A 25,067-nucleotide genomic window follows, 5' to 3' on the forward strand; every position below is an offset into this window, starting at 1 on the left:
CCAATCTGTGCCCCTTAGGTCCAACTTTATGAACTCCTTCTGTCCCCCTGTGGAAGACAGCAGCAAAATAGTTGGCCTTTCACCTCCCCACATCAACACCAGCAGCATTCGTTGTTGGGGACTTGACAGCCTGTGAACCATGCTCGCCACTAAAACGATCTCAAAATGTACAGCCATACCATTCAGCAGCACGCAAATGAACAGCTTTCTTCACCATCTAAAGTGGTATCCCATTCATAGTGACAGTGAAGGAACTGCAATATATTCCCAAGTCAGGATGATGAGTTGCTTGGAGGGGAACCTCTAGGCAGTGGTGTTCCCAGGTATCTGCTGCCCTTGCCCTCCTAGATGTTAATGGTTGTGGATTAGGAAGAGGCTGCCTAAGGAACCTTGGATGAGTTCCTACACTGCATCTTGTCGACGGTCTGAAGAAATAATTGCCAGTTGGAAAGGACAAGTATCGCTTCAAACCCATTGAGAAATTAATTCTCATCAATCATGGACAACTATTAGTGTGTAAAATGATGACTGCTTGCAGAAATTTGCACACATTGGAAACGACTCTTTCAATTTATAGTTTAATTTCTGACCGGTTTACAAAGAATAACTCCAATGCCAAAGCAAAACACCATTTTAACACAAACATACTCTCGACAGTGTATTTATTTATATAGCATCTCTTTCCTTTCTAAAATTCAAATCCAGAAGATGGTTTCAGGATTTAGTGAAAACAGTTTCATTACTGAGTAAGGATATAACAGACGCATACATAAATTCATTCAGAAAGTTGGGAGTGGGGGTCGGGGGGTGGGTGGGGGGGGGGGGGGGGGGAAGCAGAGTAAGGAAATGTGGGTAGTTCAGTAGACTTCACCAATTGTTATTTATTTTCCTAATAGTAAAACAATCCTAATATTAATTGTTCCTATGGGTGAATAGAAAAATCTCCATTGGTAAGAAACTTTGTGCTGCTGTTGATGATGATGGATGATTGGTAATCACATATTTTACTGGTGGAAAACCTAAGTGGTCAGAACACTTTCAGAAGCTGTTTGGTTGATCGTGTAGTCTAATATACTTTCCAGTTGTGCATATTCCACGGGCATCAAATTGGAGAGAGAAATTCTCCGAGTAAGCAGCATTTTCTAAATGTACTAGAAGTCAAATAGCAAAAAAAATCATTTTATTTTATATATTTTTTTGTTTGATACCCCTGAGCACCACAATCCAGCTTTCACTTAATGCACTGGATCAGTCAAGAAGAAGAAAAAAAATTGTTTCATACACAGCTAGTAAGCCATTTTGGAATCTAAAGCCCTACTGCGTAGCATTGCAAAAAAGCCTAAACAAAGTGAACAACACATAATGGACAAAAGTAATATTTACCAGCAATGTGCTACGGTTCAATGAATTATGGTGAAATGTGTTGTTTGATCTTTGGTACACAGCAAAAAAAAGCCATCATTAAACCTGGTTCACAGACAGCTAGAATTCCAGCTAATGGCAACTTGTTCCCTTCCTAACACCCTGCAAGGATCCTAATGATGCGACTGGGAGTTGACAATCTGCTATTCAGAATAATGAGGTAGGTGTACAATAGAATATTCCCTTCTTTGGTACAATACAAAATTTTTAAAAAAAACAATGATTGGTGAAAATAAATGCTTCACAAGTGGCTTTACAATAAAAATACAAATTAAATAAAATGACTTCTATGAGGTATATTATGAGCATCTCTCTTTTTCTTTCTCATTAAATGTTAATTAGAAGATTCGCGAGGTAATCGGCTGCATCTGTGAATAGCAAATGTTCAGGGGTAGAGGCAGAGGTTGCCATTTGAGTATATCAGAAGTCAAGAAAAAAAATCAATATAACAGCAAGATACTTCTTTCAGACTAAATTCCATGGACTTGACAAACCTTTGCAATGAGCTGTTGGATTCTGACAGCATTAATTTGACCAGACACACCTCCACCTCCCCCTTGACTCCATTCAACAGCCTGGGTCAGTGCATCACTGTCAACATGATCATCTGGCCCTAATCAATAAAGCCACTTAATTGATAAAACTGCCCCACTGCTTTTTTTTCTTTCTCTTTGTGCACTTAATCATAAATCTCCATATTATCGCTGCGCAGGGACAGACGTGCAGCCATCATTGTGAACAACAGGACATGGATGATAAGACAGAATTGATCCCTGTAACACAGTTGCAGCTTTGTAAAAGGTCAGGCCCCAGATGTATTCCCAAGATTCTTGCCTGATATGGCAATTTCCTTTCGAGACCTGGTACCATATGAACAGTCCCCTAAGCTGTTTTCTCTCTCTTGTGCTCCTACAAAGATTCAACTTCCTCTAATGATTCGATGTAATTGACACAAAACACTATAAATATACAGTGTTTTAAGCCAGCCCATTTAAAAACTGTTCCCTTTCTTCAATATGTAAAATGTTCATCCTTTCCTTTATATTTATTTTTTAATATTTATTTCAAAGTTGAATTCAGCCCTGTGATATGATGCCATATATCCTGATAAATTATTCCTCTCTTTGGTAAAAGCTGAGTTACAGTATATGGTATTTTTTTCCTGAAAACAACTGATTGTTGAAACAAATTAATCAATCCCCCTCGATCATGAAACATTATTAAGATGTAAATATGATCAATCGATTAATCTTTTTTTTCCCTTTTTTTTCCCCCTTCTTTTTGGCCACACCTAATAAATCTTCCAAAAACTGAACCTTTCTGCAGAACAAAACCAGTTATACACGGACAAGTGCGTCCAATCAAAATGGTCATCCTGAATCTCATCACCATCTTCATTGAAGAGTCTATGGTCGTGTGGATGTCCATTTAAAATATAAGTGTCAATCCACTTACAGAAAGCAACAGGTTTACGCAAAGTTAAAATCACTGATTTTGTTTTTCTTTCAAAAAAATTGAGTGGAGTCCAGTCCAACAGTGATTATCTGTACAATATAGTAAATGTGACCCTCATGCATGATTGAGTTTTTTCCATCACTTCATCTGCAAAGTTATCAATATTCTCATTGCAAACTTTCCTTGCAAAAAAAAAACACTCAAAAAAACACCAGAGTCTTCAGGGCCTGTCTCATGTGGTCTCCTGTATATTGTTGAGGCGTCAAGGTGCAGAACTGGTTGGAGTGTGAATATGAGATGAGGAAGAGGAAGGCTGGGCTTGTGCTGCTAATGCCGGACTAGGCATGCCCTGAGAGTTGCTGCTATTCCCATTGCTGCCCGACATCACGGGAATGATTGGTCTTCGTGCGAAGAGAACCCCTGAAGAAAAACAAAATTTAGTAATAATACAAAGATATTGTTATTTAATACGAACATAAGCATACACAGGTACATAAACATATGCTGATAGATAGATAGGTAGCCCCAAGGAAAGTTTTGATTGTCAATAGGGAAGCTAAGGTCAAATAGAGAGTTTTATAGTATGACAAAGGGATTTGATAAGTGCAGATAAGCTATTTTCCCTGGGGGCAGGGACAGGGCGGGGGGTGGGGGGGTGGGGGGGTGGGGGTGGGGGGAGGACACACACACACTCAAAAAGGGCTGAGGATGCTGGGTGAATGGAAACTACAAAGACGGAGATTGACCCATTTTATGTCAGATAGGGGCATCAAGAACAGGAATGGAGTCGTTTCTGGGAAGACAGGAGCTGTCCCCTTTTTTATGGCACTATTTGCTGTCTAGTAAGTGCTAAAAAAAATTTAAGTGCCCAATTCCTTTTTTTCCAATTGAGGGGCAATTCAGTGTGGCTAATCCACCTACCCTGCACGTCTTTGGTTTGTGGAGGTGAGATCCATGCAGACATGGGCAGAATGTGCAAATTCTACACGGGCAGTGACCTGGGGCCGGGATTGAACCCTGGTCTTCGGCGCCATGAGGCAGCAATACTAATCACTGTGCCACCGTGACATCCCTGCTGTCTAGTAAGTTGACGGTCCAGTTAACAGGATGTTAGTGAATGAATGGGTGAGTGGATGAATGAGTGAGTGAGTAAACGTGTAGATGGGTACGGGTAGATGGATGAGGTAGTTAATAATAATAATAATCGCTTATTGTCACAAGTAGGCTTCAATGAAATTACTGTGAAAAGCCCCTAGTCGCCACATTCCAGCGCCTGTTTGGGGAGGCTGGTACAGGAATTGAACCCGCGCTGCTGGCATTGTTCTGCATTGCAAGCCAGCTATTTAGCCCACTGTGCTAAACCAGCCCCGAAGTTAAGTAGGTGAGGTGGCTAAGTGGGTGAGGTGGATACAGAAGGAAACAAGAAAAAGGAGCAGGAGTGGACCACACAGCCCATCGAACCTGCTCCGCCATTCAATATGATCATGGCTGATCATCAGTGCCATACTCCCGCTCTCTCCCCATACCGCTTCACACCTTTAGAGTCTAGAAATGTATCTATTTCCTTTGTAAATACATTCAGTTACTTGCCCTCTGCGGCCTTTAGTGGTGGAGAATTCCACAGGTTCACCACTCTCTGAGTGAAGAAGTTTCTCCTCATCTCAGTCATAAATGGCCAACCCATATCCTAAGACTGCCAGCCCTTGTTCGAGACACCCCAGCCAGACAATTCAACATTCCTACATCCAGTCTGTCCAGATCTGTTAGAATTCTTTATGTTTCAATTAGATCCCCTCTCATTCTTCTAAATTCCAGTGAGTACAGACCCAGTCGACCCAATCTATTCTTATACAACAATCCGGCCATCACAGGAATCAGTCTGGAGATTTATCAGCTTTCAATCCCATTCATTTCTCCAATACTATTTTTCCAGGAATACTAATTTCCTTAATTTGCTCCATCACTCAAGACCCTTGATTACTTTGCATTTCTGGGATGTTATTTGTGTCTTCCTCTGTGAAGACAGAACTAAAGTAGTTTAATTGCTCTACCATTGTTCTCTATTTAAATGCTGCTGTTTTGGACTGTGAGGGACCCACATTTGTTTTCACTCATCCTTTTCTTTATATATACTCATAGAAGCTTTTACAGTCCATTTTTATGTTACTTGGAAGTTTACTCTCATAGTCAATTTTCTCCCAGTTAATCAATCTTAGTCCTCCTTTGCTGAACTTTCTCCAATCCTCAGGCTTGCTGCTTCTCCCAGCAACTTTAAAGAACTCCGCTTTGGATCTAATACTATCCTTAGTTTCTTTTGTAAGCCATGGTTGGGTAGGGTGGGTGAGTGAGTAGTCGGGTCGGGGTGTTTCTTCAGGCTGGGTTGGGGTTGTTCGGTCACGGGTGGTCAGGCAGTCGAAAGGGTAGTTGGGTACAAAAGAACAAAGAACAAAGAAACGTACAGTGCAGGAACAGGCCCTTCATTCTCCAGGCCTGTGCCAACCATGCTGCCCATCTATCCTCCTAAAACCTTCTACACTTCTGGGGCCCATAGTCCTCTATTCCCATCCTATTCATGTATTTGTTAAGACACGCCTTAAACGTCACTATCGTACCTGCTTCCACCACCTCCTCCGGCAGCGAGTTCCAGGCATCCACTACCCTCTGTGTAAAAACCTTCCCTCGCACATCTCCTCTAAACTTTGCTCCTCGCACCTTAAACTTATGTCCCCTAGTAATTGACTCTTCCATTTGGAAAAAAGCTTCTGGCTATCCACTCTGTCCAGGCCCCTCACAATTTTATAGAGTTCTATCAGACCGCCCCTCAACCTCCATCATTCCAGTGAGAACAAACCGTGTTCATCCAACCTCTCCTCATATCAGGTAACATCCTGGTAAATCTCTTTTGTAACCTTCTAGTAGAGTGGCAACCAGAATTGAACACTACATTCCAAGTGTGGCCTAACTAAGGTTCTATACAGCTGCAGATTGACTTGCCAATTTTTACACTCAATGCCCCATCCGATGAAGTGAAGCATGGCGTATGCCTTCTTGACTACCTTCTCCACCTGCGCTGCCACTTTCAGTGGCCTGTGGACCTGTACACCCAGATCCCTCTGCCATTAAGGGTTCTGTCATTTACTGGTCGTTGGGAATGCAGACGAGTCTGATTGGGGGGTAGTCGGGTTGGGTTGGGATGTAGTCAGGTCAGGTCAGGGGATGGTCAGGTGGTCAGGACTGGCTCAATAGCCACACAATAGATAAACAATGCCCATCTTCAACAAGAAACAATTTAACTATCTGCCCCGGATATTCAATGGCATGCCATTATTGAATTCCAAGCCTTCAACATCTTGAGGGTTGCCACTGACTAGAAATGTAGCTGGACCAACCACATAAATACTGTGGCTGCAACAGCAAGTCAGAGGTTGGGTATTCTGTGGTAAAAAATTCCACTAAGCTTTTCCATTGTCCATGAGTGTTAGAAGTGTGTTCAAATTCTCTACTCTTGCTCAGATGAGTGTAGCTCCAGCTTGACACCAGCTGGCACAATGCAGCCGTTTTGATCAGCACCATATTCACCACCCTAAACATACACTCCCTCCACCACTAATGCACAGTGGCAGCAGTGTACACCAAGCTGAAGATGCACTGCAGCAACTCACCAATGGTCTTTCAATACTGCCTTTGAAACTTACGACCTCTACCACCTTGAAGAACAAGGCTGGCAGGTGCGTTGGAACACCACTCCCAATAGGTTTCCCACTGAGTCACGCACCAAATGGATGCAGTGGTTGATGAAGTGGGGGGTCACCATCTCATTCCCATGGGCAATCAGGGACGGGCAATAAAAGCTGGCTTTGTCATTGATGCCTACATTGCGTGAACAAATAAATTAAATAAACAAAACTAATAGCTGGTCTGGAAGAGGGGTTTAGAGTAACAAATTGTTTTCTGAAACAAATATGACTATGTATTAAAAATGGATGCGATTGTAGCCTGTGGAGAGATTAATTGTGCACAGTCTTTTCAAATTTGCTACTCCCAATGTGTTCTGCAACAAGTTTATTTTAAAAGGCATTAAAGATTTTATGGATGGTTAGGATGACTCAGGCTGCAAATAAAGTGACCTCATATCCCACGATAGGATTCTGAGATAACATTGTCAGTCTTCCAATTTATAGGAATTTTATAGCCCCAGCCCCAATGCTTTTTCGTGTTTTAATCAATTATCAACTCATAAATCTTTAACCTTCAAGCATATTTCGAATTCCAAACAGTTACTGTAGTTCATGACTCATCAGCTGAAATGCCTGGTTGTCCTTCCACTGTAAAGAATCAAGAGGGATATAAGGGGCAGGATTTTCCTTTCGGGTGATCATGGTCTCCCGCTGGAAGTGGTGCCCACAGACGATTCACTGTCTCTTGCCATGGATTATATCACAAATCCTGCTATTGGACTGCCATTCTGAGCGGGCGGCCCAATCGCGAGTTCCGGCAGCTAAGCCTCCACCCCCGCAATGCAATTCAGGTCCCTCCCCCTCCACCATCACAGAAATTGTTGGGTCATCCCCCTGCCCCAGAATGCACACATGAGAGTGACACGACCTCCCCCATCAGAGACCCCCCCACCAGAGACCCTGACTAGAGAGCTCCCATATCAAAGACCCCCTCCCCCATATCAGAGACCACCCATATCAGAGATACCTCCACAACAGGAATACCCATTACAGGGACTTCCTCATACCAGAGACACCTCCACTATTGATACCACCATATCAGCGATCCCCATAACTAAGACCCCCTCCCATAAGGAAAACAATCACTGCTTTAAAACTCACCTGTCCCCTATACCTGTTGCCTCCGGCAGAGAAAGCAGCAGCTGTAACCTCATAGAAAGCGAGTGGGTTTAAATCCCCTCAGGTCCTTTAATCTATAAGGCTTCTATGCACTTTAAAGAGAAAAAGCTTTTACCACGCTGTAATTGACAGCTTTCTGACAGCCTGTCTGGAATGTTTAATTTAATTTCCCTTCACACTTGAATGGATCTCAGGTGCCCTCTGTGAAACTAACTTCAATGTTTCTAAACATCTAGCTACGATTGACAGCTCATGACGACATCAATAGCAGTTAAGTGCTTTCTGCTGAGAAAAAGAGGAAGTGAAACTCCTAGATGTTTATAAACGTTGCCGGCGTGGGTGGGCAAAATTTATATTGTGGGGGGAATGGGTCCTCCGATGGATTGGGGGCACCTACCTTAAATACCTATTGCCCTGGCCCACCGTGAGGTCCATCACGTCAGGGCCAAGCTGGAAAATATTGTACCAATCAAAGCCCGCATGAATCTCAGCCCAGAGGGCCAGAGAATCAGTGAGGCATGGAGAATCCAGTGTCCAGCCCCTTAATAGGATGCAAATGGGTCAATTTGACCTATATGTTCCCTCCCGCTGACACAGCGCACACCTCGATGCTGCAACCAGCGGGGGACCGGAGCATCGGAAATGGATCTGCGCCCAGCACCACCCCATTTTTTCCCCAATGCTAGATGCTCCACCACATCAGAAACTCCGCTACAGGCGATGTGCGGTGGAGAATCCAGCCCAGGAATACGGTTTCAAGCCTTAGATACCTGCAACAAGATGGAAGGGAAAATCAAGGATGTGATAGTTGGACAATGTTAGGACTGACTTGGAACAGAAAAGGTTACAGATGGATGAAGATGCCCAGCCAGATCAGAATCGGCAATAGTGGAGTTAATTCCTTCAGCCCCTCTGATGCTGCTGACAGATGAAATCTTAAGGCTGGAATTTTCACCTGCCCGAAGTCCACGGACTGTTGCCTAGTCCATTAAATTTTCCTTTGCGGGACCAGAAAATGCTGGCCTATATGTATGTAACATTGAGTTGCCATTAGAGGTACTTTCACACAACACAAACAAGACTCTGTGGACTAGATTTTCCTTTCAGCGGTGACAGGGTGGGTCTTCTGCCAGCCAACACTCATCCATTGTCCTGGTTTGTACAATGGAAGTATCACAGAATAAAACTGTGTGTTGCTGATACATAGCTCTATGTCACAGTTGTTGGCAAAATGCCACTAATGGCAAATGTCAATGGCTGCTATTTTCTTGTGGCCTGAGTTTTCTAACCAATGGACGCAGGCCAGCAAAGGACATTGGTCTCAGAAAAGTTGCAATTCACCAAAATGAAAATGATGGTTAAAACAGCATGCCAAAAATTGTGACCACAATTGCTTTGAACCTGCAGTCACAGCTTTTAAGTTGCTATGCATGTGCAATCTTGGGGATGCACGAATGCTGCAAAGTTACAACTAATGCTAGAATTCATCCTGCACTGTAAACAAGGTGAACACCAGCCTGCGTTTACACTTTGTAGAATCACTGGAAATACAAATGGGGTCTGTAAACAGTAAGTTGTAGTTCGCATGGACTCAGGCTACTCAACACAGACTTCAAAGTATAAAATTGTGCCTCAGGCTATGCATTTTGGTGAATTTATTGCTACATTTCCACATGCTACTTATTTTTATGGTCAAGATTCCTGGTATGTATTGATCCTAACAGCTATCTTAGCTGTAGTATTTTATTCTTTTTTTGCTCCAATGTTTAGCACAACATTCCTTCGTAAGTATCCGTCTCCTATCTCTACTTCCATCCCCCTACCTCCCCATTCAATCCTATTTAATTCCATGTTTCCATCTGTTCCCTGAGGAACAGGTTTGAATTAAAGGGCAAGTGAACACGGCAGAGGGCTCTGAACTGCCAGTGCTTACACAATGGTAATTAAACCCTCAGCTCAGCGACACAGTCTGGCTTCAGCAGTCTATTTCTCAATCTAAGACAATGAGCACAATCGACCACAAATCAACAAGGGCAATTTCAAGATATTTAACTTTTTTAACTGCATCGGACTGCCACTTCATTAGAATGGATTTTATAGTAAAGACATCAAATTGTGTATAGAACTTAACGCCACTGCACTGCTATAAGTTATTGGATTTCCTGCTTGCAATTACATCGGGAAACAGCCTTCTATTTACCTGTGTAGACAACTCCATTTATTTCTATTGACATGTTGATGCTGCTAATGCCATTTGTAGACAGGTTCAATGCAGTTTCTTGTCTGTCATCTGCTGGAGAAAGCAAGAAGAAGAAAATACCAATATGAGTGCCAAAAAGCAAGATAGCTCAGAGAGTAAACTAGAGATGATAAGCTGGCTCCTGGGACCTGATAGGACTGGGATATTTGATTACTAAGTTTCTCTTGACAACTAATTCAAGGGTTTTTCTTTCCCCTCCGTATTTGCCTGGAACTGCTCTTTATTACGGTGAAATTGGACCCAATTATTGGAATTCTTTACCTTCTTAAATCTTCCTTTTCGCCCATATTCTATAAACTTTGAAAAACAAAGTGTGGCTAGTGATTGCCATCTAATCACTTATTCTTAATTTCTCCTCCTCTTTTTAACTTTGGTGGTGTCCTGCATCATGGTTCTCACTCAGGCTTCTTAACAAAAGGAAAGTTCCTCTCCAGATTCGTTGAAAGTTTCATAAACTTGTAGGTCAAAAGGGTAGGTGATACCGACATGGCAATTGTAAGGCAAACAAATTTACTGAAATATGTAAACTTCCTACTTCAAACATAGCGAATGTATTGAATGAAATGTAACTTGAGTACAATTAAAATTCATTTTTGCACCCAAAAACCAGAAGACTGTCAGTGTTGTGAAAAGCAGAACTTTGTATTTCTGGTGCTAGCACTCAGCTGTACACTTTTCAGATATCGCACGTTGGACGCATCATCAATAGAAATAATCATTTGCATTTATATGGGCGGCACGGTAGCACAGTGGTTAGCAATGTTACTTCACAGCGTCATGGACCCGGGTTCGATTCCCGGTTTGGGTCACTGTCTGTGCGGAGTCTGCACGTTCTCCCTGTGTCTGCGTGGGTTTCCTCCAGATGCTCCGGTTCCCTCCCACAAGTCCCGAAAGACATGCTGCTAAGTGATTTTGACATTCTGAATTCTCCCTCAGTGTACCCGAACAGGCGCCGGAGTGTGGTGACTAGGGGATTTTCTCAGTAACTTCATTGTAGTGTTAATATAAGCCTACTTGTGACACTAATAAAGATGATTATTATATAGCGCTTCGACTATAACAAATATCCCAGGGTGCTTTACAAAGTGATACGTGGAATAATGGAGTAAAGCCCTCTCTACTCTGTCGAATAACAGTCTTACATCCGAACCTCAGAGGAGTATTATCCACTCCACCAGTAGGGTGGTTTCTATTTCCTATGCCAATTACACTGGTACTTCTGGTGAGGGATGTAATTGCTCCTAGCATTAGAATTGGTGTGCACGCTAATTGCCACTAAAGAGTAATAACTTGGTTCGCTATGAATGATGGAATGGCACAAACATTTTGTTCACACCACCAAATTTATTCCTGAGCTAATCAGTCAGGTTTAACACATTGCTCCAACATCAACACTGTTTTTCTTGTTGAATGGTTGTTGAGCAACAATGAAAAGAAACCTGTAAATTTACTCAAGATTTATTTGATTCATACAACACATTAATTGTGTCATAACTGAAGCAGAGACAAGCACACCAGATTTCTGCTGAGTTCAAAGTGTGAGTAAATCTAGTCTTTGGGTGAATTCCACAGCGTAGGTGTCACATAAGATATCCTGTTGCTAGATATTCAGAAGGAAGAAGAATTAGAAACAACAGGGGCGGGATGTAGATGTGGATGGCGTGGTCCCCCGCGGCGGAGAGAAATAGCGTGATCTTCCTGGCATCCAATGCTGCTTCGAGGTCGGAGGCCTTGATGTACCAGAGGAACTTTTGCTTGAAGAGCTTCCAATTTGCGATGAGGTTGCCGGAGATGCGGAACTGCGGAGGAGGCTGGATGTTTTCCATGTCACCGGATGGCTGCTCGCTGGTCAATGCTGATTCACTCGAGGTAGGTCCGTCAATTTTCAGTATCACTCCATGGTACCATGATGTGTTAGGCAGGTCGGTTCGATGTGGACTGCACTTGATGCAGCGATGTGAGAAACAGACCTCTAACACTGTAGAAGATCCAACGCGGTTTTATTGAATGATCGAACTAACATACATATTTAACTGTGGGTCGACACTATACTGAACTGACTGGAGACCTTGTACTAGCCTGACCAGACTTACTAGCTACCGCATGGTGTTTGCACTGTGCTAGCTCGTGGACTCTGACTGTCTCAGTGGCTGGGTCCAGAGAGGGCGGGAAACCTAGTGCCCTCTGGCTTTATAGTGGCGGTGTCCTGTCTGGTGATTGGCTGCACTGTGCTGTGTGCTTACTGGTCATCCTGTGTGTCAATCCCTGCCTGTCTGCACTTCATTATATACATGCGTGGATATTATGACACTGCCCTCCTGTAACCAGCATCACCACTCCCGGACCACCCCCACCAATGCGCCCAGCCCCTGCCGAAGCCCCCACTGCAAGCGGAATGGCTTTCCCCCGACTGTGGTGGCACTGGACTCAGCCCGCTTTCCGTTTTCACTTTGCAGTCCACACTATATTTTTCAGCGCTGCTTCCTTTTATTTCCCTATAGTTATTATATCTAATCGTGTAATACCCTTTATACCTTTTCATTTTGATTATCACCTTGTGTAAAAAACAAAGTAAAGTACCCATTTTATGTCTCCACCTACACTCACCATCTTAAACTTTCTTTAACAATGCTTTTACAGTTTTATGTGTCTATAAAATCTTTTTTCATTATTCACTTTATTAACTGCAGGGTGCTTTTTCACACCTCCGTTTCCTTTCCAATTTTTCTCGTTTCCATCTATATTTTCTGTTCCTCCCTGGGCTCTCTTTCGTATCATTACCTCTAGATATTTTCACAGAATAGTAGGGAACGGTTGCAGCACAGAAAGAGGCCATTCTGCCAATCACCTCCATGCCGGCCCTCTGTAAGAGCAACTCAGCTAGTTCTGTTCCCGCACCCTGCAAAGGTTTATAATTTGTCTTGTTTCGCTGCACATCTAAGGAACATCAGTTTCTGTTACATGCCCTCGATTTCTTGTTGGAACATGCCTGGTCTCTGTACTAATCGTCTCCAATTTCCTATTTTATGTGCGTTGCGATATCAATTTATATTTCCAATTTCTATGGGTTAGTTCCCTCTTCACCTGGTGCAATTTACTGTTTTTCCCAATTTGTACCTTTTTCTTTGATTCTTACCTGTCTTTATTTATTGCTTATATTGAATCTAATTATGTTTGCTGTGCATTAGATGTTCTCCTATGCTTACATTATCCATTTGCACCAAATAATTTTGTAGAACCAAAGCTAAGTAATGCCTCTTTAGCGAACCAAAAGCATACTGATTGTGTACTGAGTCTCTGTGCACCTTTCAAAGTCCGCCTCTCTGCATAATAAGTTACCGTTTTGAAATGAAAATTGTCTTAATCACGTCTATCAAACGAAAAACAAATTCCATAAATTAATTGAATCATATATCCAGCTTCTCATCTTCCACTCTCCATAAATTTGATCTTAACCAATACTCTGCTGCCAGTATCCTAACCCTTACCCTATCACGTTTATACATTACGCCTATGCCAACAGAAACAGAGAAAAGTAGACACATAGGTGCAGGAGTAGGCCATTTGACTCGCCGAGCCTGCTCCCTAATCAATATGATCATGGTTGTCAATGCCATATTCCCACTTTCTCCCCATAGCTCTTGATGCCATTAAAATCTAAAAAATTATCTATCTCTTTCTTGAATATATTCAGTGACTTGTCCTCCACAGTCTTCTGGTGTAGAGAATTTCACAGGTTCACTACCATTGAGTGAAGAAATGTTTCCTCATCTCAGTCCTAAATGGTCTATCCCATATCCTGATGCTGTGTCTCCTGATTCTAGATTCAGGGAAAACATCCTCCTGCATCTAGTCTGTCCAGCCTTGTTAGAATTTTGCATATTGACCTTGGGCACGATCTAATGGAAATGTTTCTAAGGGTGCGATTTAACCAAATGGGAACAAGGTGGCACCGAGAAACACAATGCTATCTAAGATGACTGTGGTTAGATACGGGGTCTCAGCAGGGAACGCGCGGTCGAGACTGTGCATAGTCCCATTTCCTGCACTGAGGAGCCCCGCTCACCGAAACCTCTGTGCCTGGAGAGGTGGGGACGCCATTTTAAATGCGTCCCGATCTCTTGAACCCCCAACATGAACCCTGAACCCCCCCAAGCTCCAATTCATTGTAAAGGGGTCCTCTTCACCCCCACACACCTATGCAGGGCACCCCCTGCCCGATCAGTGCTGTGCATAATATGCCAGCTTGGCGCATTGGCAGTGCCAGCCTGGCTTCCTGGCAGTGCCTCTGCCAGCTGGCAGCCACTTGGCACATTGAAAGTGCCAGGCAGGCACCCAGGGGACCTCAGGCAAGCACCATTCAGTATTGGTCTCCACAAACGGGGACCAGACGAACAGCACTCGTGGGGATCTCTCAGGGGATCGGAGGTCCCCAGGTACTTTCCCTCTGGGCAAGGTGTCACCTGAGCACCCTGGCACTGCCAGCCTGGCACCCTGGCAGTGCCACCTGGATGCCAGCCTGGCACTGCCAAGGTGCTCAAGTGGCACTGCGTGCTGACAAGGGCACTGCCAAAGTGCCAAAATGGCATTTTCCGTGGTTCAGCGATCGGGCCAGGAGTGCCCTGCGTGGCTTTTGGGGGCAGTGCGAGGGAGCCCAGGGACCCCCTCATAGTTAGTTGGTATTTGGGAGAGGGTTTTGGGGTTGTGTCAGGGCTCCAGAGATCGGGATGCCATCCCTCACTACACTGAGAAGTTCCGGCAAACAGAGCTCCTCAGCAGAAAAGGGAGCTCTGTGCAGACTCGGCTGCGCATTCCCCGCTGAGACCTCCTATGTAACCACCCCGTGTTAAATAGCGGGGTGTTTCTTGGTGCTGCAAGAGTCAGGAAACATGTGGTTAAACGTGTTCACTATGGGACTTTGTTCCCATTTAGTTAATTCATGCCCTTTGTCACTTTTGTGGGCCCTGGGGAGTTTCTCCCCGGTCAAGCCCACACTTACCTCTGGGGAGCTGAACTCACTGGTCAGCCCGGTTCCTCAGAGAGCAGGCCACCATTTTGAAAGGGTGCCCTGATTTCTAAGTGGTCCCCACACCCCTCACCGATGGGCAATGTCACCCTCCACACACATGGGCATTACCCCACACTCCCCATAGTGATGGACTCCCTGAAGGCCTTCCTTTTCAAGCCTTCTCACAACCCCTTTCAGGCCCCACCCACTTCCAGGACCCGCACCCTTCACCCCTCCAACCTTCCGGAGGACCCTCCATACCCACCCTGCATGCCCCCACCCTTCATAGCCCCCTCCACCCTCCCTTCATGGGCATGGCCACCCTCAGCCCCTGACCCTTGGCAATGCCACCCTGGAAAGCCGGGAACCTTGTCACTGCCACTCTGGCACCTTGGCAGTGCTCCTATTGGCTTTGCAGTGCCACACGGGCACCTTGGCAATGTCAGGGTGGCAGTGCCAAGATGCTGGCCTGGCAGTGACAAGGTGCCCTCATGCCAAGGGGCCAACCTGCCCTGTCCCTGACCACCCAGGGACTTCTAATGGCATGGAGACCCCTGGGGTTCCATTCCCCTGGTCCACGTTTGGGTCGATCAGTACTGAACAGCGCCTGGCTGGGGACTCCCTGGGGAGGCCGGTAGATTCCGGGGCCCCATAGATCCTGAGTCAGCATGCCCAAGAGGGTTTTAAACCTACTTAGGCTTGTGAGGTTTGGCCCCGCTCATCGTGGGTGGGATCCTGATCGCGACGCCTCGCAAGATCACCATCTACCAGCCACGTCACGCTCCCCTTCGGGTGCAATACAGCTGGTAGATCACATTCTCTGAGTTTGGCAACACCTCAATTTAAAATGATTATAATGATCATCCTTGTTTTCAAAACCGCCCATGGCCTCGTGACACCCCATGCCCCACCCCATGCCCCACCTATTAACATCTCTGTAACTACCGTATGATCATCTGAGATCTCTGCGTGTCCTTGGTTTTAGTATGTTGCCTGTCCCTGGGTACCACACTCTAAGACTCTCCACTGTTCACTCCTTAAAATGTATCTCGTTAATCAAGTTTTTGGTCACCTTACCTAACACCTCTGTGTGTGGTTCTGTGCAAAGTTTTGTTTGATAAAGCTCCAATGTGGTGTCTTGGGAGCTTTCACTTCACTAAAGATGATATATAAATGCAGATTGCTATTATTGATAATATCTCAAAAATGATTGTTGAAATGGAATACAATATATCTCTGCCCTATTATAAAAATGCGTCCAACATTGGGAGCCTGAGTGTGAAACAGGTTTCAGAAAGAGAGGCCATTGAGGGGTTGGAATCTGGAGCAAAGGGGCAGAGTTGGTGGTGGGGCCAAAGACAATGGCTGCTTAGAGGAAGCTGTGATTAATCTGTGCCTTGATGTTGGAAGAGCAGTCTGACAATCTGAAAGCAGTTGAAGGGTCAAGAGTAGAAGTGCAGAAATATTCACAAGGGAGACTGCAACCGAATCATGTGACTTGTGGCAGGGGGATCTGCAGCTAAACAGCAATGAGCCATGGCACAGCCAGTAACAGTGGAGGTGATAGCTGCTTTTACAGGTGACATTGAAAGTGTGATGGGCAATATCCACTCACTGTCAATCATCTAAAATAACATCCAGTGATTTCATATAATGTTTTATTATGTCTTGGTTAGATATCAGTCAATTAAAGAACTTTTTTTATAGGTTATGGTTCAATCCCAAAAAAATGTTTATTCCTAAAAAACAAAATGATTAAATTCCCTTTTAACCTGATATTCTCCATTTTTGTTTTCATATCAAGTTCTGAATAATAATTTTATTAAATCTTTATTTATCTTATTTGGGTTTTCCTCTGCCTTATGTTTCTAGTAGAGCAGGTTTCTCAATCTTTAGTTCTTTGAAATGCATTACCTTTTTTGTTCATTTCTAATTTTTGTTTTTGTGGCTGTAATTGTTTTGTTAAAATAAAGGGGAACCCTTTGCCATGCTTAACTACCTGCAAGCCATGCTCCAGAAAATTCATACAGGTAAAGTTTTCCGTTGTGCAAAGTGGTGTGCACACTTTCGCCTTGTAGGCACACACACCAATTAACCAGTACCTAGAGGAGCATGTCTTTGGAAGCCAGTGGATGCAGGCTTTGAACCTCACTCCAGACAGTTCTGCCAAGTCGAGGCCAGGGGCTGGATTCTTCGCCTCATGTCACCGGATACAGCGGAGAATCCAGTATCGGAGAGGGGGGAAATGGGATCGGCGTCCTTCCAATGCTCCAGCCCATCTCTGGGTCGGGATCGAGGTTCACATGCCGCGCCAAGCGTGAGGATGCAAATAGGTCATTAAGACTCATTTGCATCCTATTAATGGGCTGGGCAGCATAAACTCCGGGCCCTCGTGATTCTCCAGTCCTCTGGGCTGGGAATCACAAGGGCGAGAATCAGTGTTCGCGCTGACAAGAGTATATTTGACACTATGGACCTCGCGTTGGGCCAAAGGGTAACTCTTCAGTGAGTTGCCCCCAAAGTCCATCAGAGAGCCACTCTGCCACCTGCAATGCAGGACCTGCCCACCCCCACCCCATAGACACCCTAAATAAACTGACCCTCACAGAGACCCCCTAAATTAAGAGACCCTCACATGGAGACCCACTCATAGTTCCCCCCCCCAAAAAAACTCCGCAGAAGAGAGACCCCTGTCAGGAAGCCCCCCAGAAGAGAACATTCAAACAGAATTAAGTGCTTTCCCTTCATTTCCCTTCACTGGTGAGTGATTTTGAACTAGTCACCTGTGAAACTAACAGCACTTAACTCTGTTTGAAGTGGTCCAGGAGTTGTCAATCAAAGCTTGATATTTAAAAATATCTTAGTTTCACAGCTGATTACTTCAAAGTTACTCAACAATGACGAGAGATGAATGGAGCAATGCTGACAGGTGGGGGTGTATGGAACCTGCCAATCAATGTCTAAGAGAAATGAATAACTGCCTTGCAGATCACAGGTCTGAGGGGGTTTAAACCCAGCTTACTGGTTTTCTCTTTCCAGGAATTTAGAGGAGCTGCTTCCTCTGTTTTAGCCAACGGTGAGACTGGGGTCTCTCTCTTCTGGGCAGGCTTCCTGACAGGGGTCTCTCAACTGGGGGCTTCCTGACTGGGATTTCTTTTCTGAGGAGGCCTCTTCATTTAGGGAATCTCTGTGGAGTATGTCTCTTAATTTAGGTGTTCTCTGTTGGATGTCTCTTTATTTAGGGCGTCTCTTTGGGGACCTCTTTATTTAGGTGGTCTGGGGGCATTCTCTTTACTTAGGGGGTCTCTGGGGGAATCTCTTTATTTAGGAGGTCTTGGGGGTCTCTATTTAGGGGGTCTCTGGGGGGCGGGTCTCGCCAGTTAGTGTGTCTCTGTGGGGGGGTATCTTTATTTAGGGTGTCTCGGTGAGTGGTGGTGGGGTCAGGTCACCTCGGTAATGGAGGTGGGGGTGACCCAGAAAATCCCGGGGGAGTGGGGGTGTGTGGGCTGAATTGCATTGCGAGGGGCTGAATTGCATTGCGAGGGGCTGAATTGCATTGCGGGGTATTGAATTGCATTGCGGAGCGCTGAATTGTGTTGGGGGAGAGGCGCTGAAAACGGCAGCCCAAAAGCAGGATTCCCAAGGGAATCCCTTACAACCCTTGTGATGCATCAATTTGCATGTCTAAGGATTGAGAATCACTTCTTGATTTGCGCTTCCGCAATTCAGCTCCAGAGGGAATACATAGTCTCCTAAATGGGGAAACTGCCCCAGATCTCCAGCTTTTAATTCTGGGTTGACTTCCAGTGGGATACACAGGTTCGGTGGGTTGTGTGGTCTTCATCATGTGGGTTATGAAAGCCTGTAGAATCCTTCAAATACATTGGGATTAACCACCTCATTGAGTCTTTAACCATGGCCAGTATCATGAAGGAGTTCTTCACACCAGGATCCATCAGACTTTCGCCCTCCAAATTCTTCCAGTATTTTGTGTTATTACCCAAGGTAAGATTGAGGAAAGTTAATATACCTAACTCCACTGAGTCAAGCCCATGTGATATAAAATGTGGATGATTTATTCCACAGACAGGCATATCTCACCTTGTTGGGAATGTAACATTCATTAAAAAGTAATACATTCAGCAGGCCTATTCATAGAAAAGAAGGAAAGCTGGAGACTGTACAACCTTATGTCAGAAGTAATTTAACAATCACATCAAGCAAGATCGAGAGGGGCTTTTAACGTATGTTGCCAGATATTTACCACATGCAACATTATCTGATTATGTGGACAAATTATATGGTACTTTATCTTAAATGTAAATTTTGTAGAGAATATCAACATATTTAGAAGATATTTAATTTTGAAAAGACTTAGAGCAATGTTTGTGCGTACATGGGGAAAGACAGGAAGAGTAATGGGGAGGACTAATTCAACCAGAAAGTAGTGGCAAGATTTAAATTTCAAAAGCCTGTAAATTGTAGGGGAGAGGTAAGGGTTGAGGGAAGTAATTATTTAAATTAAGAATCAAGGAGATGGCTCTTGATTTTGACACAATGGAAATAAATGTACAAGGATGGTATTAGAACAAAGAAATGTACAGTGCAGGAACAGGTCTGTTGGCCCTCCAAATCTGCGCCGACCATGCTGCCCGTCTAACCTAAAACCTTCTACACTTCTGGGGCCTGTATCCCTCTATTCCCATCCTATTCATGATTTGTCAAGACACCCCTTAAACATCACTATTGTACCTGCTTCCACTACCTCCCCCGACAGCGAGTTCCAGGCACCCACTGCCCTCTGTGGAAAAAACGTCCCTCGCACATCTCCTCTCAACTTTGCCCCTCGCATCTTAAATCTATGACCCCGAGTAATTGACTCTTCCACCCTGGGAAAAAACTTCTGATTATCCACTCGGTCCATGCCCCTCATATCTTTGTAGACTTCTATCGGGGTCGCCCCTCAACCTTGGTCATTCCAGTGAGAACAAACCAAATTTCTCCAACCTCTCCTCATAGCTAATGCCCTCCATACCAGGCAACATCCTGGTAAACCTCTTCTGCACCCTCTCCAAAACCTCCACATCCTTCTGGTAGTGTGGCGACCAGAATTGAAAACTGTTCCAAGTGTGGCCTAACTAAAGTTTAACACAACTGCAACATGACTTGCCAATGTTTATCCTCAATGTACTGTTGGAACTCAGAAGAAGCAAGGGGGAAATGACAAGGAAACAGGAATTACGTCATATAAATGAATAAAGAACAGCAATAAAGAATTTAAAGGCTCCAGGTGAATGAGGAGAAACCGTTCACTGGATTTCTATAATGGTGGAAATGTACAACAAAGCAGAGTATTAGTGAGAAACCTTTGGCATTATCTAGCATTCTAGCACAAATTCTATCTCCTCGCCTTACCTCTACTATTAATTTTAATGTTCATAGGGATCTGCGTTGCCATGGCCAGCAGGTTCTGCTGTAATGCTTGCTGCATGAGCCGTTGCTGTTCCTCTGCCATGACTGACAGCTTTTTCTCGGGAGGCTCTCCTGAGTCCAGCTTCTCTCGCAGCTGGTCGAGGGCCATGGCCTGAGCTGCTGCTACTTGCGCTGAGGCTGCCTGAGCTGCAACAGCCTGGGCTGTGCTCACATGATGACCAGCAAGACTCAGTGGGATTGCTATTCGATTGTGTCCTGCTGTTGAGGGCATGGATTCTTCTAGGACAAAAAAGAGAAGGAAGTAATCCATTACTAAAATACTACATTGCTGCAAAGAAGTCCACCAAACCCAAAAACAGTTCTTCAATATCTCCAGGGTCCAGTCCAGCTAAGAGATTTGCAAGAGTAAGATATTGCAGGATTATGAAAATGAAACAAAATCTGATCTGCAATCCTTCAAATCAAAATCGCCATGACGTTTGAAAATGTTTGCTGGGAGGTTTGGCTAGATTAATTTCTAACACCAGCACCACCCCATTATTCTTAGCCCCCATAGAATCCCAATAGAATCCCAATCCCTGTCCGACTTTAATGTGCTAGGCGCAGGTTGAAGGGAGAAGGAAGTACGTTTTGTGCACCAATGTCAGTGTGAAAACAGCATGAAGCACCCACTTCTGCTGAAATTTCAGGGGTGGATGTGGGGGGTCTCAAAAAATACCACCTCCCTTGAAGTGGATAAGAATTCTATTTCTGGAGGCGTGGCCAGGGGTATTATTGTGCCCCATTCCCCAGCAGCAGCTTCGGGGTGCCTCTGGGTCTCTGGATCAGATCAGGAATCCTGCTTGAAATGTTTCTGATTAACTAGGGGAGCTACACAGACATTGGGCATGATTTAATGACAAAGTTTCTAAGCGTGGTCGGGAGTGAGAACAGCCGCGAGCTTCCCGACGCTCGACCCAGCAAGGCATACACTGGTATCAAACATTAATCGGTCCACGTAACCAGACCTTATGGGCCGCAAATAATGGCCCCGCCGGCTGACTTTCTGGGACCGCGCCCGCCGGTTCACCGCTAACAAGGGTGAGCAGCACTTAAACCACATAGCAAACTCCACACAGCTCACAGACATGCCACCGAGGAGAACAGCATCACAATTCTGGGATACCGACTTAGCAAGATTGTTGGACGTGGTCGAAACCAGATGGGATATCCTGGTCCCCTGCGTGGCTCGGAGGGTCAGCCACAGGGCAACCAGTGCTGCCTGGGAGGAAGTGGCAGCGATCATCAGCTCAGTGAAGCGTCACCAGTGCCGTTACAAGATCAATGACCTCTACTGGGCCACACAGTGGGTTGGTATCGGCCCCTGACACTGCCCCCATCGCCCCCCCCCCCCCCCATCGCACTGAGCATACACCTGGCACTGTCCCCGCCCAGCACCATACCGTGTCCTGGCCCACCCATGTCCAGCAGTGCTACCCACACATCCCATCCCCCCATACTGCCCCTCCCCCTCACCCCCGCTATGAACAAAGTGTGTGGCTAACGATGCCCATTCTGTGTCCCCGCAAGAGAAGTTGACCCATGACAGACGGGAGAGGGCCCAGACAGGCGGCAGGGAGCTGACAATCAGAGTCCTCACCCCCTCCGAGGAACGGATCCTGGAGGTCGCAGAGGTGGCCGTGGACAGGTCGGTCACCGACATAGAGGTTGGTGTATGGCGCAGAGATGAGGACCCACCGGCCCTCACCCAGATGAAATGTCACAAGTGAGTTGTTAATGCCTTCCAGACTGACCCATCCATTGCACTGATCACATGTCCATTCTCCCACAGGATCTCCATCCGACAGTGTCAGGCCAACCAGGATGGTCCCCTCCATGTCTCCCCTGAGAACACCTCAGAGGGGAGCTCCAAGGAGGCCACCGTATACGTGGCACAGCTGTCATCCAGCACAGCAGTGCAGAGGTTGGCGACAGTGGACAGGCTCCTGGGGCACATTCTGGTGAGCACCACACAGTTGCTGATGCACATCAGGTGGAGGCAGGAACGTCCAGGCGAGACAGCATTCGGAGGTCTGCTGGATCCCAGAACCCAGCTGGGTCCCAGTCAGATGCTGAGCCTCTGGACTAGGTTTACCTGGAGCTGATACAGATGATAGTGTGTGGCCATGATATTCAGAGTGGGGTATCAGTGACACTCCAGCAGGTCCAGAGCCGATTGGAGGAGGCCCAGTGGCCACAGGTGCAGGAGATAGCACCAGCAATGCATTGCACCGAAGCTAAAACTGCTCAGGTGGCGACCGCAATCGAGAGCCCGGTGCATGACATCGGTGCATGAGTGGTGGTGTCTAAGGCGTGGCTCAGTCAGTGATGGCCATGGCTGAGGGTCTCGACAGCATGTCCCAGTTGCTGGGGGACATGTCCCAGTACCACGTGGACCTTGATGAAGAACTGCGGAGAATGTCTTAATCTCAGGTGGGCATTGCCGAGGCACTCCACAGCTTGTCCCGTTCACTATGGGACCGATCCCAGTCGCAAGTGGGCATTGCTGGGGTGCTCCAGAGCATGTCCCAGGGTGTTGACACCATGATGCACACATTGGGGAGCGCCAGGGTGGCAGAGCCAGATGACCAAGGGGCAGCCGGGGCTCAATCCAGCTGCTCCTTCTTCCTGAGGTGAACCCCAGGGACCAATGGGCACCAGCCGGGAGGACTGGGTGCTGGGTGCCAACCTGCAGCCACCCTATGGAGTGGCGACGGCAGCCACCAGCTCCCGCGGGTTCCACACCCCTGACAACAGCGCGTTTTGGAGTCAGTCTCCGTAACAGGCCGGCATGGCGGGGTATGGGCCGCCGGTAAGTGGACCGAGGTCCTTCTGCCCCAGGACACCCAGAGGACACCTGCAAGGGGCATTGAAGGCCATGGGATGAGATAGGCTGCAGGCTGCCTCCACCTCTGTTGTGCATCCTGGGGACACACATCGATGCAGCGACAGAGCATGGGAAGCTGAGCAGGTCGAGGATCACTGAGAGGACACTGGGGGTTAAGGGGGGTAAGAGGGGGAAGGAGGGGTGAGGGGGAAGGAGTAGTCAGAGACGTTGGGAGGGGTGGGGTAGGTACGGTGGCACATCGGTGATGTGTTGGGTGTTCTGGATCACATACAGGTCACCAACACTTGAAATAGTGCAACACTATTTTATTGAATCATTAACTGTTTAAACTTACTTAAGACTGTGGGTTAATACGATACTAGCTTTAACTAAAGACCTGTGCTTTGTCCTAACCAGTCGATGCACTCAGCACATGGTGAATGTCTGTGTTGCAGGCTGTGAGCTCTGTGCTCCTAGCTAGCTGCAACTTGAATGAGCGGGAACTCTGATGCCCCCTGTCTTTATAGTGCGTGTGTCCTCACTGGTGATTGGCTGTGGTGTTGTGTGTGTTGATTGGTCCCACTGTGTGTCCATCAGTGTGTGTCTGCACCATGATATACTGGTGTATATTACGACATCCCCCCTTTTATAAAAAATGTTCCTGCATGGCAATAAATAGTGTATGATGAATGTCCCTGACTACGTGTGTGCAAAATATTTACAGGACTATGTACATAAAAACTAAGCTATTTACATGGGAAGGTGCCTGGTGCAGAAAAACAGTGTGTCTCAAAAATAACGAGATGAACACTATATACAAACCACTTGAACGATTAAACTGAAGAACAGAACAAATCAGAAAGTCCATAAGTCCACAAAGTTCACAAATTAAGTCTCTGAGGTGGGCAACGAATTCTGGTTGACCACCTCAAGGGTGGGTCGGGAGCCGCCGGCTGAGGAGCGGGCTGGACTGCGTCAGAGTGAGGAGGATGCAGAGTGACCAGAATCTCTGTATAGTCCAGGTCAGGGTCAACAGGAGGGTGTGGCAATGGTGGAGGATCACGTAGCGAGCGTGGAACGAGACGAAGGGCACGTCGAAGGGCCCTGCGGCGCAGAATGGAGCCATCCAGTAGACGAACCAGGAATGAGCGGGGAGCCACCTGCTGAAGAACCACAGTGGTTGCAGACCAGCCACCATCCGGAAGATGGATACGGACATTGTCACCTGGAGCCAGAGCAGGGAGATCAGCTGCACGGGAGTAATGAGCCGCCTTGTGCTGTGCACGAGACAGTTGCATTCGCTGAAGGACCTGAACGCGGCCGAGGTCTGGGACATGAATGGACGGCACCGTCGTCCTCAGGGTGCGACCCATGAGCAGCTGGGCTGGCGACAGGCCAGTGGACAGTGGGGCCGAGCGATAGGCCAGCAGGGCGAGGTAGAAATCGGACCCAGCATCAGCAGCCTTGCAGAGGAGCCGTTTGACTATGTGGATACCCTTCTCCGCTTTGCCGTTGGATTGGGGGTGCAGGGGACTGGATGGCACATGCACAAAGTTGGACCTCCTGGCAAAGTTGGACCATTCCTGGCTTGCGAAGCAGGGGCCATTGTCCGACATCACAGTGAGTGAGATGCCGTGTCGAGCAAAGGTGTCCTTACAGGCACGGATGACTGCAGACGATGTGATGTCGTGTAAACGTACCACCTCTGGGTAGTTTGAAAAATAGTCTACAATCAGGAAATAGTCCCTGCCCAGCGCGTGGAACAGG

General features: G+C 46.2%; 1 protein-coding gene across 9 annotated transcripts in view; it reads right to left on the reverse strand.

Annotated features, from left to right (window-relative positions):
• Positions 1 to 1,165: 1,165 nt before the first annotated feature.
• The window catches only part of arid3c (AT rich interactive domain 3C (BRIGHT-like)), a 709,278-nt gene continuing 685,376 nt past the window's right edge, over positions 1,166 to 25,067 (reverse strand). For 5 of the 9 annotated variants that reach the window (XM_072497272.1, XM_072497276.1, XM_072497277.1 and 2 more), the window contains exons 6-8: positions 20,417 to 20,713; positions 9,934 to 10,026; positions 1,166 to 3,297 (exon numbers count right to left, since the gene is read on the reverse strand). In XM_072497272.1, coding sequence (XP_072353373.1) covers positions 3,140 to 3,297; positions 9,934 to 10,026; positions 20,417 to 20,713 — 548 coding nt within the window. In that variant the 3' untranslated portion in view covers positions 1,166 to 3,139. The remainder of the gene's footprint in view (positions 3,298 to 9,933; positions 10,027 to 20,416; positions 20,714 to 25,067) is intronic. The other 4 variants (XM_072497273.1, XM_072497274.1, XM_072497280.1 and 1 more) reach the window with 4 other exon arrangements.

The sequence above is a fragment of the Scyliorhinus torazame genome, chromosome 3 (genome assembly GCF_047496885.1).
Source record: "Scyliorhinus torazame isolate Kashiwa2021f chromosome 3, sScyTor2.1, whole genome shotgun sequence".
NCBI classification, from domain to species: Eukaryota; Metazoa; Chordata; class Chondrichthyes; order Carcharhiniformes; family Scyliorhinidae; genus Scyliorhinus; species Scyliorhinus torazame.